The sequence below is a fragment of the Alexandromys fortis genome, unplaced genomic scaffold (assembly GCF_014885135.2).
Source record: "Alexandromys fortis isolate MF-2015 unplaced genomic scaffold, M_Fortis_MF-2015_v1.1 scaffold_29, whole genome shotgun sequence".
In the NCBI taxonomy this organism is placed as follows: domain Eukaryota; kingdom Metazoa; phylum Chordata; class Mammalia; order Rodentia; family Cricetidae; genus Alexandromys; species Alexandromys fortis.
The window spans coordinates 3314272-3332750 of NW_026067891.1; the positions used below are offsets into that span (position 1 = coordinate 3314272).

The 18479-nt window shown below is 50.3% G+C and overlaps 1 protein-coding gene across 1 annotated transcript in view; it reads right to left on the bottom strand.

Moving 5' to 3' along the window:
• The window catches only part of Lmf1 (lipase maturation factor 1), a 101339-nt gene that overhangs the window by 32396 nt on the left and 50464 nt on the right, over positions 1–18479 (bottom strand). Inside the window, exon 4 of the mRNA XM_050133411.1 lies at positions 13575–13723. Within this exon, the coding sequence (XP_049989368.1) occupies positions 13575–13723 (149 nt within the window). The remainder of the gene's footprint in view (positions 1–13574; positions 13724–18479) is intronic.

Consider the following 18479-nt stretch of genomic DNA (forward strand, 5'->3'; position numbering starts at 1 on the left):
GCTTTTCCCTTGCTATCACAGTCACCTGCTCGGTGTGTACTCGGCACTGGGACGATTTGGAATCAGAGGGACCTGGGGCATGATGACCACACCTGGCACTTCCAGGATGGAAAGGAACTCCTGCAACTATCAGGGTAGGCCCATCTGTTTGTGCAAGGACTGAGAAAATGCAGCCTCCACGCAAACAACAGCTACGTGCTCCAGGTTGTGTGTGTGTGTGTGTGTGTGTGTGTGTGTGTGTGTGTGTGTGTGTGTGTGTGTATGTGTGTGTGTGTGTATGGGCATGACAGATGGGCTCAGCACACTGTCCCTACATGGTGGAGGAGACAGGTGTGCTATAAGCCTCAGTTTAGCAAAGTTCAGGGCAGCGCAGAGCTAGGCAGAGCATGCAGTTTTACATTTCGAGAACCTTCAGCAAAGACCTAGTTCAAAATGACAGAGGCGGTTAGGGTTAGGACTAGGGCCATCTTGGCATGGCTAGTCAGGCCAGAGCCAGAGCACACCAAGCCCTGGACACCTACGGGCTTACAGTATGGTTTCACCAAAACATCACTACCACACACCTCAAACAGACTCCTGGTCTGAGAGGTTCACTGGAAGGTGTGTGTGTGAAAACAGTAACTATTTCTACTATAGCAATCTGCCTTTCTGTGAACTCATTTTCCCTTCTGGAAGCTTCTGGGCCTCTCTTACCTACTAACCCCTTCAGATTCACTAGTTTTCCTGACAACTCTTGGGACTGGTCCGATTCACTGTCTCCTTGTTGTCAAGCAACATGTGATTCAATAGCATCCTGCCTCCTGCATCCACATGGTCTGCGTGTGTGTGTGTGTGTGTGTAGGATAGCCTGATGCAAAAACAAAAAACAAACAAACAAAACAAAACAAAAAAACCAACCAAACAAAAACCAATTGAGAGTAGACATGCGTAGAGCTGCAAAGATTTTGTCCTGCGCCCTTTGAAAAGGGCCACAATCCTATGAGTAATAACCTTTGATGGACTGCTAGGAAGGGATGAGAGGGTTCTGCAAAGCTCTTGGCTGTGCTGGGGTTTTGATGCTTTCTTAAGCCCCTGAGGGTGATGAGCTGTGTGAGACAAATAGTGGTTGAATGAGGACCCAAAGAGGATGCCAGGGGCCGGGCTGGGACAGCTATATGAAAGGCCTGCAATTGGGGATCAAAGGTCATGACACAGGAGACATGGGGTCCAAAGATTCCCGCGATGTCTCTGAGCAGAGTCAGAGGTCAGCCCTTCTGAGTGTCCTGGGGGCTGCTGGGCAGGCAGGAAGAAAAGCCCCCTTTCTCTAGCTCTGCCTACGCTAATGCAATAAAGCCAATTAGAATGATTGCTCTCATTTCGGAGTTAGGATGCCCAGGATGAGGGAAATGGCAGGGACATCCGTTTCATTCGGCCTTCACAGGCACACTCTGCATTCCAGCATTTATTTCATTATATTTAATACGATTTTACCAGCGGCACTCCAACGCCAAGAAAGAGCCCGGCAACTTCAAAGCCTGTTTTTGTCTTGGTTCCCTAGCACCGGCTCTTCTCTGCTACCGCTGTCTCCACCCTGCTCGCTAACTGCTCAGAGCCGCCCACAAGCCCACACTTCCGTGGCCTGAGCATCATCTCCTGAAGCATCCTGGGGGCGGTACACGCTAACATGGAAACTGCTTTTAAAATTATCCTGGTTCATCCCGTTCGGAACAGTCCCTGGGCCTGCCGACGCGAGCACAGCCTGCCTCCTGGATAACACGGACTTGGTTTTGCAGCAGTCTTGGGGTCCTCACCTCCCAACAACCTGGGGCTGCAGGCTGAGTGGCCCTGCTTTGGAAGCAGACATGAACAGAAACGTACTTCCTTCTACATGAAAATGACCCACAGGAAAATATCCGAGTTTCTCTGTAAGCTACACATCTAGCCCCACCATGGTCTGCAGACACTCCACTTACCAGCTACAGGCCCACAACACACTGTCTAGAGGGGACGGGCATCACCCAGGGCTGACCAGGTGCTTCTGGACGTCTTTGACTCCTGTCTACTCTTGGGATCTGCTGGGTTTTTGTGGCAGTTGCTGAGTAAGCTTTTGTACCAGGCTGGGCAATAATAGAACATCTTGGACACACTGCAGGCAACTCTGGGGCCGTCTCTTGCTTCAACAGGAGCTGCTCTATGGTCAGTCCTATCGGCTGGCTCTTTCCTTCCAGAATGCATTTCCCACTCAGTTCGCAGTCACTTGCCTGCATCCCCTCCCACTCACCGCCCACATCTTCTCTGGCCACCTCTGCTCTGTGCTGAGTTGTCTTGGCTCTGAGAGGTCTCCTTATGGCCCCAAGTTCCATGTGGCTTCTTAGATGCTGCTAATGGGCAAGAACCATGGCCACTCTCAAGGACCATCTGCCTGGCTACTTCAAGCTGGCACAGCTGCCCTTTGTGTCCTGCTCAAGTCCTCTACCTGAGGGCCACTAAGTCCCCTTTCCTGCTTTCTTGACATACAACATAACAGACTACGGTAGTTTGAAGGTAACTGGCCCTATAATCTCATAGGGAGTGGCACTATTAGGAGGTGTGGCTTTGTTGGAGTGGGTGTGGCCTTGTTGGAGGAAGTGGGTCACTGTGGAGGTGGGCTCTGAAGTTTTCTATGCTGAGGATACTGCCCAGTGAGTCAGTTGACTTCCTCTTGCCTGCAGGATGTGCGACTCTTGGTTATTCCTCCAGACCACGTCTGCCTGCATGCCACCAGTTCCCACCATGTTGATAAGCAAGTCTCAATTAAATGTTTTCCTTATAAGAGTTGCCATGGATGCTGAGTGGTGGTGGTAAACACCTTTAATTCCAGCATTCAGGAGGCAGAGACAGGTGGATCTCTGTGAGTTCAAGGGTAGCCTGGTCTACAGAACAAGTTCCAAAACAGGCACCAAAGTCACTGAGAAACCCTGTCTTGAAAAACAAAACAAAAATGAATTGCCACAGTGTCTCTTGACAGCAATAAAAACCCTAAGACACAGGCTCACTCATCAACACAAGGCACGTGATGTCAGGCTGCATCTCACAGTGCCGTGTATGAGCAGGCTTGTTACCTGCTCTGACGATAGAAGGCTGTGTTACGGTTTGCGTGAAACAGATACATACATTACATGTGTCCAGGTCACTGGCAGGAATCCAGCAGCCTGACAGGGCATTGCCATCCCCAGAAAGATTTCTCTATGATTCCTTTCTGGTCAGTTTCATGCCTTATCTACCACAAAGAAATCACAGCCTAGCTCGATGGTCCTGCCTGGCCAGGGGTGTCCCCTGAAGGACACTTACTCTAGGGAGCTCCCATCTGCCTGGCTGGACACTGTGGATTTTAGTAGTAACCATGCAGCCACCTTCTTTTGTGTGCTGTTCTTCTCTGTCATAATAAATGCCTCGGTTCCTAACAGATGGGCACGTGGACGTCTCTAGTACCTGCCCGTTCTGAGCAAAATTACAGGACCCACAGCCCTGGGCCAGAGGACATAGGCCTAAGGGTAGGTAGAACGGCTGTCCAAGGGCAGCTACACATACCCTCGGAACAGGAACTTCTGTCGCAGGTCTCCAGCAGCTGATATTGCCATGCTGTTCTTACCCCTTCTAAAAGGTGTGGTCTCTCTTAGCTTCCCACACACTCATCGGTGAATCTTGTACCTTCCTTTGCAAAGAAAACACATGCCTTTTGCTCACCTTTCTATGGTTGCAATGTGTGCTCTATGTTGTATGTCAAAACCGTGTGTCCCAAATGTTCTCCCAGACCATGGTTTCCTGGCTCACTTTTCCAGGGGGTCTTTTAGTATAACTTTTCAACACTTTTTTTAGTGAGCCTGCGCAACCACTCCAGTGCTGTCTGTAAGAGATGGCTTTGCTTTCCCCTCAGCTTGCCGGTGCCCATGAAGAGCAGAGTATGAGATCTGTTCGTGGACCCCGCTCTTCCAACATAGGTCACTAGCATACTTCAGCTTTAAAGTGAGCCCTAAAAATCAGCATAACCCTCTAACTTTGTTTTTTTTTTTTTTTTTTTTTTTTAAATCTTCTGTATTTTCATACGCAATTCAGAATCAGTCAGGGAGCTGGATACTGATCATCTTGAATCTGTAGGTAAAACTGGGCAAGTCAGATGCAGTGCTGAGTCTTTCTGATCTATGGACATGGCCTGTCTCTCCATTTATAATATTTGAAATTCCCTTCGGCTCCACTGCACAGCTTTTAAAAATGCACATCTTAGACACCCTTAAAGTTTTACTATGAGGCTTCTGAGGGGCTTTGATGCAATAGATAACACCCTCAAATTTTTATTTTGAAATGGCTTGTTAACAGGCAATGAAATATTGGGCTGGAGGGATGGCTCAGTGGCTAAGATCACTGGCTGCTCTCCCAGGGGCAAGGGTCCGATTCTCAGCAGACACATGATAGCTAACAACCATCTGTAACTCTAGTTCTGGGATCTGATGCCATCTTCTGGCCTCCTTCAGCATTGCACATACACGGCACAGAGACAAAACACCCATATATTCTTAAAGAATATATGATGTCAACCTTGCACCCTAAAGCCTCACATTCATTTTAACAGTTGTTTCTTCAATTCCTTTCCTTCCTTCTTCCCACGTGGTCGAGGGGCAGGGGAGTAAAGGGACAAGGTTGGCCTTGAACTACACAAAATGACCTTGAACTCTTGATTTGCCCAACCTCCACCTTCTGAGTGCTGAGATTAGGTGCGTACCATGCTCAGCTTTCACTGGGTTTTCTAAATACACAATTAAATATTGGATTATAACTTAATTTCTTCTTTTCCAAACTTGATGCCTAATACACTCTGAAAGAGTGGTCATGAGAACAGGCACCCTGCCACCTCTGACCTCACACATGCTTTTATGCTTTTTTTTTTGTTTGTTCTTGAGAGTTTGAGAGTGTTCCTCTGTGTGTCTAGGTTGTCTCAGTCTTACTCTGTAGATCAGGCTGGCCTCAGCTCAGAGATCCTCCTGCCACCACATCCAGCTTTCTTTCTTTTTAAAGACTGGGTATCTGTGTATGTGTGTGTGTGTGTATGTATATATGTACACATATCTGTGTATACACATATAAGCATATATTATAATATATGTATATATAATATATACAGTTGCAATTGTGTATTTTTAAAAACTTGTTTTGATGATAAAATGGCTTTTTATCTCTATTTTGTTACTGTACCAAATGACATGAATTTATTTTTAAAAGTTACCCAGCCTTGCATCCCCAAGATGAACCTGTGCCCTTCTATTCAAGATTTTACTGACCAATCTTTGCGGGCTCCTTTGTGAGGGCCCTGGGCTCTGTTTTTTGTTTTCGCAGGTCCTCATTATGTCTAGGGTTGCTGCTGTGCTGGTTGCATGAGGTACTTGGACTGCTCCTCCTCCAGTGTTTTCTACAGCACCAGCGTAGGACTGCTGCTATTTCCTCCTGAAATGTCTGATGGTTCACCGGGAAAGCCAGCTGGGGAAGGATTCTTTCTGCAATGGCTTCTCTTCTCTTACTTCTAATTCAATGTCTTTAACAGACACAAAACTCTCCAGGTTTCCTGCTTCCTTTGTCTTGGTTTTGGTGGCTGCATTTGTCAAGGAATCTGCCTGTCTCATCTGAGCTGTCAAATCTGCAGGCCTAGAGCTCTTGTGACATCCCAGGTGACCCTCAGCAGCACTTCCAACACATGTGCTGACCCAGGTGTGCGCGTGTGTGCGCGTGTGTGTCTTCTCAGGAAGTCTTGGGTCACGTGTTGGCTGCTGCTTAGTTCTGACCTAAAAGCTATCGACTATGCAGGCTTCTGTCTTTACTTCAGATGATGCCATTTCCTGTGTGTGAGGAGCATCCGAGGGCCCGGCACATACACATGGTGGTGGTCAAGACTGCCTCTACTAACAATACGGGAGCTGAAGCCGAAAGGGTAGTGCTCTCACCACTGTTTTCCACAGCCTCAACATGAGAGACACTGAATGCCAATCCTCACAGCACTGCAGATACTTAGCCTTGATCTCTCAGCCTCCTCCCAGGACAAATGACGTAAAACACCCCATTCAGCTGTGGCAGCTGTTCTCAATGCAATGAGAATTGCTTGTATAGCTTATGTTTTGTTCTAAAAAAAAAAATCTAGAGTCCCAAATTCTTTGCTATTGTTGTTGTTTTGAGACTGGGTCTCACTGTGTAGCTCTGGCTGTTCCAGAATCATCTATAGATCAGGCTGGTCTCAAACTCAGAGATCCACCTGCTTCTGCCTGGGGTTTAATAGTATATACCAGCAGGCCTGGCTGAGTAGTAAATTCCTAACTTCTGAAATATGAAGCAAACATAAAGAAAACAGTATCAGAAGTAGCACATTATGTGCATATATGGAAATGTCAGGAGATCCATTATATTATACAATAAATATATGCTAATTTTAAAATTAAATATCAAGAAAACTGGCAGCACAAGCTGTTAAAGAACAGCACTGATATGGGGGTGGGGGAGAGGGGAGGGTAAGAGGAGAAGAGGAAAGGAGAGGAGAACTTGAGGGAATGGGATGGTCGATATGGAGGAAGGACAGAGATGAGAACAGGAGAGAGATACCTTGATTGAGGGAGCCATTATAGGGTTAGCAGAAACCTGGCTTCTAGAGAAATTCCCAGGAATCCACAAGGATGACGGCACCTAGGACCCTGGGAAACATAGGAGAGGGGACCTGATCTTGACTCACCCTGTCGTATGGTGATTATCTTATATCACCATAGAGCCTTCATCCAGCAACTGATGGAGGCAGAGGCAGAGACCCACATCTGAGCACTGGGCTGGGCTCCCAAAGTCCAGTTGAAGAGTGGAAGGAATGAGAATATGAGCAAGGAGGTCAAGACCATGATGGGTTCACCCACTGCAACAGTCTACCTGAGCTAATAGGAGCTCACCAACTCCAGCTGGACTGGGAGGGAACAAGCATAGGACCCAACTTGTCCCTCTGAATGTGGTTGACAGATGCATGGCTGGGGCAGACTGAGGGGCCATTGACGGTGGAACCAGGATTTATCCCTACTGCATGTACTGGTTTTTTGGGATCCTGTTCTCTTTGGATGTATATCTTGCTCAGTCTAGATATAGTAGGGAGGGTCCTGGACCTTCCACAAGGCAATGTGCCTTACCCTCTCTGAGGATTGGATGGGGGTGGGGGGGGGGGGTGTGTGGATGGCATGGGAGTAGGGGAGGGAAGGAGAACTTGGATTGGTATTTTTTTTTTAAAAAAAAATCTAACAAATTTTTAAAAAATCTGAAAAAAAAAAAAGATGAGCACAGACAGAAACTGTGTGGAGTCTGGTGCCAACTCAGGACACACTGCAGAGATGCAGCCCAGAGGCAGGGTCAGGGGAAGGGACACCCTCTGCCCCTGACCTGACAGCTCCTATCACTTGCTGTCTACCAGCGTTACACGCTCTCTGCCTCGTCTCTACCCTCATGGGCACGCAGCACTTCTGCAGGTGAAGCTCACAGCAGGCTAGGCTCTCCAGGAAGAGAGCAGTGTGTACCTCACAGAGGAGGGACTGCCACCCACACATGCTTCTCCAAAGGGAGGCAGAGGCTAGAGGAGGGAGGTGTACGACCAGACAGGTTTTTCAGCTTTTCCACACTCTAGGGGTCAATGTGAAAAGCAAGTGGTCTCCCCTTGGGTAATGTGCAGGCCTGAGAATTCCCAGCAACAAAGACGCTGGCTTGATTCCCAGAATCTCAGCGATGGAGACCGCTAGCTTGTCATTCAGCACAGTTCACTGGGATAGGATAATCAAGGGTAGAGCTGGTTCCAGAGTTTGCATGGAAAATCCATCTCTGCCCGATGCCGGGCTCTGCCCAGTAGCTTTAGACGAGGAGGAGGGGCTACGCTGACAAGCACTCAAAGCCAGTTCTGCTGAATGAGAAGCATATAAACCTCATTACAGACACAAGAACTGCCCAACAGAATGAGATCAAGAAGTGCAAAAGAATGTTTAAAAAAGCATCACTAAAGGTAACTCACTGACTTCAGTGTTGGCGCGACACCCACGTGGCTACAGTTTCCTGAAGTAGGAGAGCCTCCGCCTCAACGTGGCTGAGAATGATGCGCTAAGGAAAACATCGCAGTCTGGTGGGATGGAGGCGGGGGAATCTTCCTGGGATGAGGGAGCCATGTGAGACTGTCTGCACTCCTGCAGCTGAGAAAGGAGGGCAGTGCTCCATATCCACCCACACAGACCGCTGACACTCCCCGTGGGCCACAGCCCTACCCAGCAAGGCTGGAGGCATGCGAACACCTGGGAACCCAGAGCTCTAGAGTAGGCTCCTGGTGTGTGGCGTGGGGGCACACAACGCCGTACCTTCCCGTTAGGTTCTGCTCCTGGCAGAGACCCTCTTGCAAGGAGCCTATGCTGTTTCCTGAGGCCTCCCCTGTCGAGTTAGTGAGTGCTGCCACCACACCCACAGACACCCACAGCAGGACGGTTCACTCGGCTCGGGACAAGCAGCTGTGACCTGGGTTCCTGGTTGAGGAGAAGAAAGGACCAGGCAGAGCGCAGGGCACTGCTGTGGCACTCTGGCACGTGTGTTCTCCCTGCATCAGGTCGCCTTGACCTGGTCTACCCACTAGCAGTAGAATGTCCCTTAATACCACCTTGACTTCAATGCCACCAAAAACTAGAAGAGGAAACAAGATTCCTCCCCTGCTGTGCTATAGGGGACCGGGTGACAGAGGGAGGCCATGGCCGTGGTTGGTAGCAGCACAGGTGGCGGCACTTGGCTGAGCTGAGTCCCACAACCCCAGAGGGACATGGTTTCTGAGGGATGCATGGACAAACAGGTTGGAGGGGGACTCCTACTCCCCTCAGTCATCCTTCCTTCCTCAGCCATAGCCTGACCTCATCAGGTCTAGAAATAACTCGTGAGCTGCTGCACAGCTGAAGGCTTGAGGAGATGAGGACACACATTCGCACAGCACCTTCTCCCACTGAGACACAAGATGTCCCCATCACCCAAGAAGGACCCTGTATGCTCTTCCTATGGTTCTTCCCCTGGTTCACCCAAAGAGGACAGTCAGGGATTACCTGTTCTGGAGCCTTTTGTGAAAGAGCCATGAGTGGTGTGTGTGTGTGTGTGTGTGTGTGTGTGTGTGTGTGTGTGCACGTGCGCATGCGTGCACACGTGTGCACATCTTTCTGTATCTTTGTCTCTCTGTTTCCCCCACTGTCTCTCTGTGTAGTTATGATTGCTTGACTAGGAATGGTTCCAATGAACTCAGATATTTGGATGCTCAGTCACCAGGGAGTGGCACTATTAGAAAGGATTAGAAGGATCAGGAGGTCTGGCCTTGTTGGAGGAAGTGTTACTGGTTTTCAAAAGTGTTTTGAGGTTTCAAAAGCCCAAGCCAAGCCCATTGTCTTTCAAAGAATCAGGATATAGAACTCTCAGCTACTTCTGCAGCACCATGTCTGCCTGTACATCATCATTCTTCCTACCATGGTGATAATGGAATAACATCTGAAACTGCAAGCCAGTTCCCCATTAAATGCTTTCTTTTTTGACTTGGTCATGGTGTCCCTTGATAGCGCTAGAACAGTGACTAAACAGCGGTGCTGGGCACTGAGCCAGCACTGTGCACATGTGAAGCAGGGCTCTACCACTAACTTTTGACTTTATACTGGGGCCCAGCTGGCCTTACACTTCCTCTGTAGACCAGGGTGTCTGTGCTTATGATCCTTCTTCCTCAAGGAGCTAGGATTACATGCCCGGATTACAGTCTGGCTTGGATGTTACTGCAAATGCTAGACTTGAGGATCTCATTTTCTAGTTTCTACAGTACAGAATACAGTGTCTTATGGGACTGCTGAGAAGGCTCAGTGGGTAAAGGGACTTGCCACCAAGTCTGATGACCTGAGTTGGCTGTTCTCTTCTGTCTCTAATGACATCTGAGAGGAAGCGGGCAGCAAATCTGTCCCCACAGAGGGCTTGCTGATGTCCTTCATCATTAGATCAGGGCTCTGCAGAGGGAGGCCAGGCCTCTCAGAGCTCCATCCAGAACAGATCCCTCCATATCCTCCACCATCTTCTTTTCCTTCAGCTTGGCGTGGTCTCAGCTCTGCTTGACCTTCCCCTTGCCCTGGCCAGGTATGCCGCCCACAGAAGCCGAGGCCATGAAGCTGGCTGCGGATCTCTGTAGACCATGGATCCACACCACCCTGTGTAAGCTGATAGCAGCTGCATCTTACAAGGAGGATGATGGCCTAGGTCAGCCATGCACCCTGGAGGATGTGGCCGTCCTAGTCCTGACTCAGCGTCATACAGGCGACAAACACTACGGCTTTTCCTCTCTAGTGAGGCACCGCTGCATCATGACTGTAGGACTCTGAGACTCAGCTCCAAGGGACAAACCAATCTGGGTGCATACAAAATGCCTCCAGATGATGAAGTCTTGAGGGCTGGTTTGTGGTCTCAGGTCTGAGCCAGCCCACAATGGACTGGAGGCTACCACCGCTCTGTTGCCACAGCACCTCTCCTGATATGCTTCCCACAGAAGCAAGATTAATAATATCCAACCTAAGACTGTAGCAAGTAATTACACCTTTTAGTGCACCTGGTAATTTTTATCCAGCTGGTGCTAGCAGTCAATCAAAATGCCATAAAAGGGCTTCAGAATGTGCTAATGATTCGCTCACTGTCAGGCATCATGGGGGGTGCATTCAACTCTTGGCACCAGAATGGTGCATGGAACAGCCGTATAGCTTATCCATACAACTCAGCTTCTCTAAGGGCTGTGCTTCTCCACACAGCCCAGCTTCTCCACCTAGTTCATCTTTTCTACAGGGCTAGGTTTCTCTATGAAGTTGGGCTTGTCCACAGAGCTGAGCCTTCTTCTCCACATAGCTCAGCTTCTCCGCAGACCTGGGCTTCACAGAAGCTTGGCTGCATTCTGCCTCTCATAACATGGCTGGCTTCCACATAGAGCTTCTTGAAACTTCTGAAAAGTTTCAGGCTCCCTAACTCCAGCCAGGAGAGGAGATTAAGCTTGTAGCACTGTCGGCCAGCCAGGAAGAAATGCCCTTTGTCACAGAAGACAGCAAAGCGGTTCAGTGCCCCTTCCCAAATGCACACTGGTCTTGGAGAAGGCAGCACACGGCAGCACAGACACAGGGTCAGCACTGTGGCCTGGCAGGCACAGGATTTCACCCATGTTAGTTACTGTTGACAATACTGACTCCACACAGCCTTCCTAGGGTCTCTCACACCTGCCCATCCTCCTGTCGGGCTGTCATGGCCCTTCATATGCCCAACATGGGCAAGCTCACAGCCCCCGGATACAGCTGGGGACATGGGTAGATGTGGTGGGTCCCAGCTGAGGCCTCTGCAGGAACCCCAGTCACAAGAGCAGAGAAAGAGCACAGCTACAGTCACAGAGGATTATGGGCCAGGTGACCTGCTTCAGAGAACAAGCATGCGGAGAGTGCCCGGAAACCCGGTGACTTTCTTTTTTCCTTTTTTAAAAATAATTTATTTATTTTATTTAATGTGCGTTGATGTTTTGCCTGCATGTATGTCTGGGCAAGGGTGTCAGATCTTGGACTTACAGACAGCTGTGAGTTGCCATGTGGGTGCTGGGAATTGAACCCGGGTCCTCTGGAAGAGCAGCCAGTGCTCTTAACTGCTGAGCCATCTCTCCAGCCCTAATCAGGTGACTTTCAATGTCCACACATAAAAACACAAAGCTATTGGATTGTTTTAGTCCCAGAAACAATTTGTCAGGTGCCCTGATCACCACCTGAGCCTCAGGACATCCTTGGGGGCAAAAGCACCTGGGCCAGAGCCAAGGCCAAGGCTGCAGTGTGGAGAAAGGGGCTTAGCCCGCCATGCCACATGCACACATATGCCCACTGAGGCATCAGGGACCCTCCTATGGCATTTCCCTCACTGAGGCCCATGCTCTATATAGTGAACTCTGTAGAAGATGGTGAAGAAGATGGGGTATTTATACTCGGGGAGCTTATCTCATCTAAGCATAGGCTGCTTCACCCACAGTGCAGAGGGGTCCCAGTCAGCTTAAACTGTCAATCAGCTTGATATAGCCTAGTCACTTAAGAGAGCATCAGCCGAGGGATTCCCCAGATCAGGCCTGCCTACTGACATGTTGTGGGGCATTGTTAAACGACATAGAAGAGCAACCCACCGTGGGCAGCGCCATTCCTAGGCAGGGATTCCTGAACTGTATAGGAAAGCTGGCTAAGCATGAACTTCAGAGCAAGCCAGAAAAGAGCATTCTTCCACGGTTTCAGTTCTTGTTTGAATTCCTGCCCTGACTTCCCTTGGTGATGGACTATGAAGTTCTTGCCCTGAACGGCCTTTGGTCAGTGTCTCACATAGCAGGAGGAGTCAGATCAGACCGGAGGATCTGCAGTGCCATGGGAGCACAGTTCTGGTCAAGACGCACAGCCCCAGAGAGATAGCGTGGGCTCCAGAGGGCTCACAGCACCCTGGACTTCAGCCGGAAGCTGGTCAGGAAGGGGTAGACACAGCTGCCACTATGAGCATAGGTAATGAGCATAGGTAATGCCCAGAGCAGTCATACGGTCACCAGATAAGCCTGAAAATCAAGGTCTGGGCAGTCAGAGAACAGTGCAGAATGTTCTAGACTGAAGGAGGTCTTGGCTTAAAGACTCCTGCCCTTATATGGGAGCACCGTGATCACATGACTCAGGGACCCATTCTTTGTGGTGTGCCTTAACTTCTCTGCACATTTGGTTTGGTAAAAGCAAGCAAAGAGATCCACGTAGAGAGGATCTGTCCAGTAAGGCTGCAACATGGAAAAGCTAGAAAAAGAGCTCACCAAAGAGTAAGAAGTGCAATGTAGGGAAGTAGACAGCCACATTCTCTGTAGAATCCAGAGGTCAAAAGCAGACGGCTCACTCCTACTTCAAAGTTTCAAATGTGTTATGGGGTGGGGAGGAGCAGACATGGGGAGAGCGGCCCTGGAGCAGGCAAGGACTGTCGACCACACAGGCTGTCAGATGATTGACATGCTGGACTAGAAAATTTTGGACACATCTGGTTTATGTGAGAGACACATAGAAGCAAGCTGGGGAATCCAACAAAAAGACCGACGCAGACAGAGGTGTCTGGAAGCTGCTGCACTAGGGTGGAAAGAGAGGCTCACACTTCAGCCCCTTCACCAACACATTTCAATGGCGCATGACCTTCATCGTTCTGAAACGACCTTGGAGGCATCCAAGACATTCTGAGAGAGGACATAGCTCTTATCCCAAGTCTCCTCCAGAAAAAGACTCAAAGTTGTGGTTGCTTCCCACAGAAAACAATTGTGTATGTGGCTGGTGGAACTGATGGGCAGACTGTTCACAGCAGGCCACCCTGTGAAGTGGAGGACTCAGTGGGCAGAGTGAGGCCAATACCAGGAGAGCAGTTACAGGTCAGCAAGAAGGTCCAGGCTCTAGATGAGCCAGCGCAGCCCAGCTCAGGCCAGCAGAGTCACCAGGTCTGTTCTGAGGACATTGTTCCCAGATACACTGTATGACAGTTCCACTTACCGCTCCAAGCATGATCCTGAAGATCAGCCAGCGGAAGCCCCATAGGACAACTCCAGATGTGGGGGTGTGCTTAGGGAGGCGGGACAGCGTCCAGAGAGGGCACAGAAAGATCCCCAGGAATCCTGTTTCCAGCAGCTGAGATTCCCATCCTGTATTGAGGGTGGGGCAAAAGGAGAAAAAGAGGAAGGGCAACAGGGTCAAATGATTACAAAGCAATCACTCCCAGGTTCAGCCTGACCAAGAAGTCCTCAAAAGAGACTGAGACAGAAGACAAGCAAATGTCACCGCGTGTCTTCACAGAAAACAGGATACAGATGTCTGAGCAGGGTGACCCAGAGCCTAGGACCAGGGAACTCTGCAACGCCAGGTCCCCTGCTTTTGTGAACAGGAGAGACCTGTGATGGCCACCATCCTGTGGGGATGCAGCACAAGCATCAGATCTGAACTGCGTGTTTGGGCATGCACTGCCCACGGGCATTTGTGGGAAGCCTTTTGTTTACAGGTTTCTGTGAAAAAAATCACAGCTTTGAACGTCTTTCCCAAGGAATGACACACTCTGGGAGGGCGGCTCACACTCTGGCCCAGGTCAATGAATCAGGCAAAGCTGGCAGCCAGGGACCAGCAAACCCAAGCACAGCGATTGGCGAGCCCCGGAGAGGGCAGACTGTGTCTGTGTGGACACTGGCTATTCTTCCAGTGGGGACTCGGCACAGGACATGCCATGAGAACAGCCCACGGGTGAGCCCTACATTGCCAAAGACCTAAAGAGGGGAGTCCTGTGGCACAGATGGCCCCACTGCTGGCATCACCCTCACCATCTAAGGAGTGGTGGTGACTCCATGGTGCCAGGATGCCAGGCAGGGCTGTGCTGTCCCCCGTGCTGACAATCAGCCATCCGTAGTGACAGCAGTAACTGAGCACACGTACTCACAGAGGAGGGGCCGCAGGAGGATCTTCTAGAGGGCACAGGTTATTTTAGAATTAAGTTGATAAAATAGCTAATTATCATGAAGTTATAATACTGTATGGAGTAGGTATGTATGCGTCCACACCGACAGAACCAACAACTGACTTAACAGACACAGAGGACCAGGAGCAGATTTCCCAGAACAGCAGGGAGAGGCTGTATAGCGCCATCTTGCCACGGCATGGGGGTGGGTGGGGCCATCTACGGTAGCCATCCCAAATGATCAACTCAGTGAGGTTTGCAGTGCACATCAAAGTAGGTGAGGGAGGTGCTACCTCTCCCAAACCCACATCAGCCTAGCACGGGAAGACAAGAGCCAGGCCCCATGGAGGGGTCTCCACTGACTCTGAGCAGCACATCAAGGCTTCAAAGGCAAGGGGACAAAACGTGTCAGCCTGGAGCAGCTGGAATGTGGTGACTAAATGCTACTTGGGTCCTGGGTCAGTAAAACCTGACAAGCAAAGAAAAACTTAGGGAAAACAGAGGAAGTATGAGTCATGTGGGCATCGGTTAGTTAGATGTGGGGACGGCAGTGTGTGACTGGGGCACTAGGGATCTGGGGTCGCAATCTGGGAGCCAGCTACATTTTCACAATATTCCTGTAGATCTCAATAGCTCTAAAATAGAAAATGCATTCCTGACCATCAGGATCCTGTTGCTGTGCCCCGCCCCCATGCACTTCTCACACACCACCCTCAAAGGACTGCGCCCCCTGAGAGTCTGCTAGCCCCTCTCTGAGAGTGGCGCGGGGCTTCATTGGTTCATTTCAACGGCCGCTTCCCTGGAAGCCATCCACTTGACGAGGAGGGCGAGGAGGGCGCAGTTAGCACAGGGACAAGCCATGGGCTGGTTCCGACAGGCACTGCCTGTTCTGGGAGCTACAGTGGGACGGACAAGCGGTCACGACCAGGGCCTCTGTGAGTGCTGAAGCTGGGCTGTGGCCACAGCAGCTGGAACTGGCTGAGCTGGAGGCCACATGTGTCAGGTGGAGCGAGGCCTCTGGTGCCAAGCTTCCCTGCTCTTGGCACTAGTCCAAGGCTGCGCATTTGTGAATTGTCACCACAGGGCTGAGGGACAGCTACAAACCAACTCTGGGACGGGATGGCTTCTGGGTATCCTTGGCCTGGCTGCTTCTGCTGCTGCCCATACCCAGCGAAGGAGCTTGTGTCTCTCTGGATATTGCATGATTTAATCCTGCACTGAAAAATGGGATGAGGAATACCGCCCCCCCCCCAACTGTCTCCCCTTTACACATGGGTGTTTCCCCCTTGCACAACAATCCCTCTGGCTTTTCCGTGGGATAATTTACATTAGTCTAGAATACATTTCACATGGCTGTGCCTGATAGTCCATGGAATTTTATGGCTGGTAGGGGTAGTGTCCGTGGACCAGGGTTGTGTCTGCTATAATCACTGTGAGAGTCACTAGCAGCAACCACTTTGAGGAAGAACCTTAAAGACTACATGCTCCAGCCCCCTCCTCTAGTGGGCAAGTAAAAGAACTCAGAAGCCCAGAGGTGATAGAGCAAATCTAGGGCCACAGAGTAAGTCTACCTCATACCACATAGAACAAGCTGTTTGCCCCGGTTTGCCCCACACCCACCAAGCTGCCCACCCCTTGCTGGGACCCATTTGCTAGCCCTGGGGCAGAGTAGAGCTGGCACCGTGACAGATGCCACACACAGTCTCAGAGCTTTTAGGGGACACATTCCCTAGAGCTCAGAGCCTGCCTAATTGCCAGCTCGATCTGCAGACATAGGAATGGAATTTTAACACACACTGCAGTGAGTGACACCGATCAAAGTGATTGATACACAATGGCAGAACCCAGAAATGCATCCAAGTGCCAAAAGAGGCAGGGTGACAGGGCTGGGGGTGGGGTGCATGACAGGGCAGGGCAGGGTGACAAAAGACAAGCTGTCTGTAACGGGAAGGAGGGTGCGTGTGAGCCCCCGCCATGGTCTTCAGAGGGGATGGGATGCTCCTATCCTACATGGATAGACATTGCTGAGCCAAGTCTTCCAACCAGACCCTCTGCCTTGCCCCAGTTCATGGAATGGCTGTGGCTCACAGGCGTCTTTCTGACAGAAGCTGGACCTGCCCTGGTGGCAGTGGCCTGTGACAGACACCCGGGGAGGGAAGGGCTGCTGCCCTCCCACCTGCTTGTCCTCTTTGCCTGGATCTCTGGTGTCTCAGCAGCTGCACCGTGTGCACAAGGCAGGCCATTGTTCGCCGCTTCAGCATGGCAGGAGATGAGTCCCCAGAAAAAAGAAACACCCAGCACATTGCCAGGGGCCAAGTGACCCAGAGAGGGTGGGTGGGTACTTAGCCACTCTCGCTCAGTGTACCAAATTCTTAGGCAGTGGACTGAGGGAATGACACCTTCTGCAGGACAAAGGATAAGGGCAGCTACAACTGTGAACACATACAGCCCTGCGCAACTGAATTCTGAACAGCCCCCTCCCACCGCCTGCGCCTGTGAGCCAAGGCCTCTCTACAAGGCAGTTAGCGAGGGTCTCTGGGGACAGTGCTGCTTCTTCCTAGTTCATGCTTCAGGTAACAGGGACACAGTCTCACCAGCATCACATCAGACAGCTGTCAGGACAGGCCTTCGAGGGATCCAGAGTGACAGTCCTGTGTGATGGACTGCTTTTACATGGCCACATGCAGCTGGTTCTAGATCCTTCACTTCAGTGTCTGCCTCCTTCATCGCCAGTCACACAGAGCATGGAAGCAATTGCACCAGGGATCTGTGCATATGGAAAGGCACTGCACAACCTCTCCGAACAGCTTAGAAAAGCTCTCCGTTCAGAGCTGTTTCTTAGGGTACGGGCAAAAGGCTTGGGTGGCCCCAGGAAGCATCCTCACTGGGTACCACAGATGAGATCAGATGCACCAGGGCATGCCTGTGAAACTATTCCTAGGAAGGAGCGAGCGTCTCATGTTTAAGAGGGACTGCTAGCCGAGTGTTCAGTGGGAGTGTGCAGGGAGCCTTGAGGAAGATCTCAGCACCACACCAATAGACTAAGCATCATGGTGCAGACTTGTAACTCTAGTACTCTGGAGGTAGAGGCAGGAGGATTAGGAATTCAAGGTCATTTCTGCTACAGAGTGAGTTTTGGACAGTTTGGACAACTTAGTGATATCCTATTTCAAGAATAAGAGCCAGGTAGAGGTGGGTGGTGGATGGCACATGCCTTTAATCCAAGCACTCATGAGGCAGGTGGATCTCTGAGCTGGAGATCATCCTGGTCTACAGAGCAAGTTCCAGGACAGCCACAGGCTACAAAAAGAAACCTTGTCTTGAAAAACCAAAAAAAAAAAAAAAACCCAAAAAAAGAAACAAACAAACAAACAAACAAACAAAAACCCCCAAAAAAGGAGGATGTTAGAAAAGAGGGAGAAGGAACAATAAGATGGGAGAACAAATGTAAGAATTGGGAGAGGGAGGCAGGGAGAGAAAGATAGAAAGAGGGGTAAGTGAGAGGGAGGGAAAAAACTACAGCTATTTCAACATGAATTTCCCAGAAACATATGGAAACAGCCTGGTTGTTGAATGGTGGAGAAGAAGGATGTGGTGAGAGGCCAAGCCACCTGACCACATCTCCGTGCTGTGTCTGAGGAGACACTCAGGGGGTGCCAGTCTCGCTTTCCCTACGTGCTGTTCAGTGATCACCGTGGCTTCCCGAAGCCAGCTGTGCAGCCTTCCTAGCTCCTCCAGCCTGGGCTAGGAGGAGCATACTGCTGTGGACCCACAGGGAGGCTTCCCGGAACTAAGTCTCTAAGTGTAAACACTAATGGTACGAGGAAACGGAAGCAGACACCATGTAGTTCTCAACCTGAGGTCACCAGAACCAGGGGCTCCATCTGGGCCTCTCCCTTATGCTATCCAGGAGGCTTAGGCATCTACAGAGACTGGACACAGCCAGGAGAAGACAG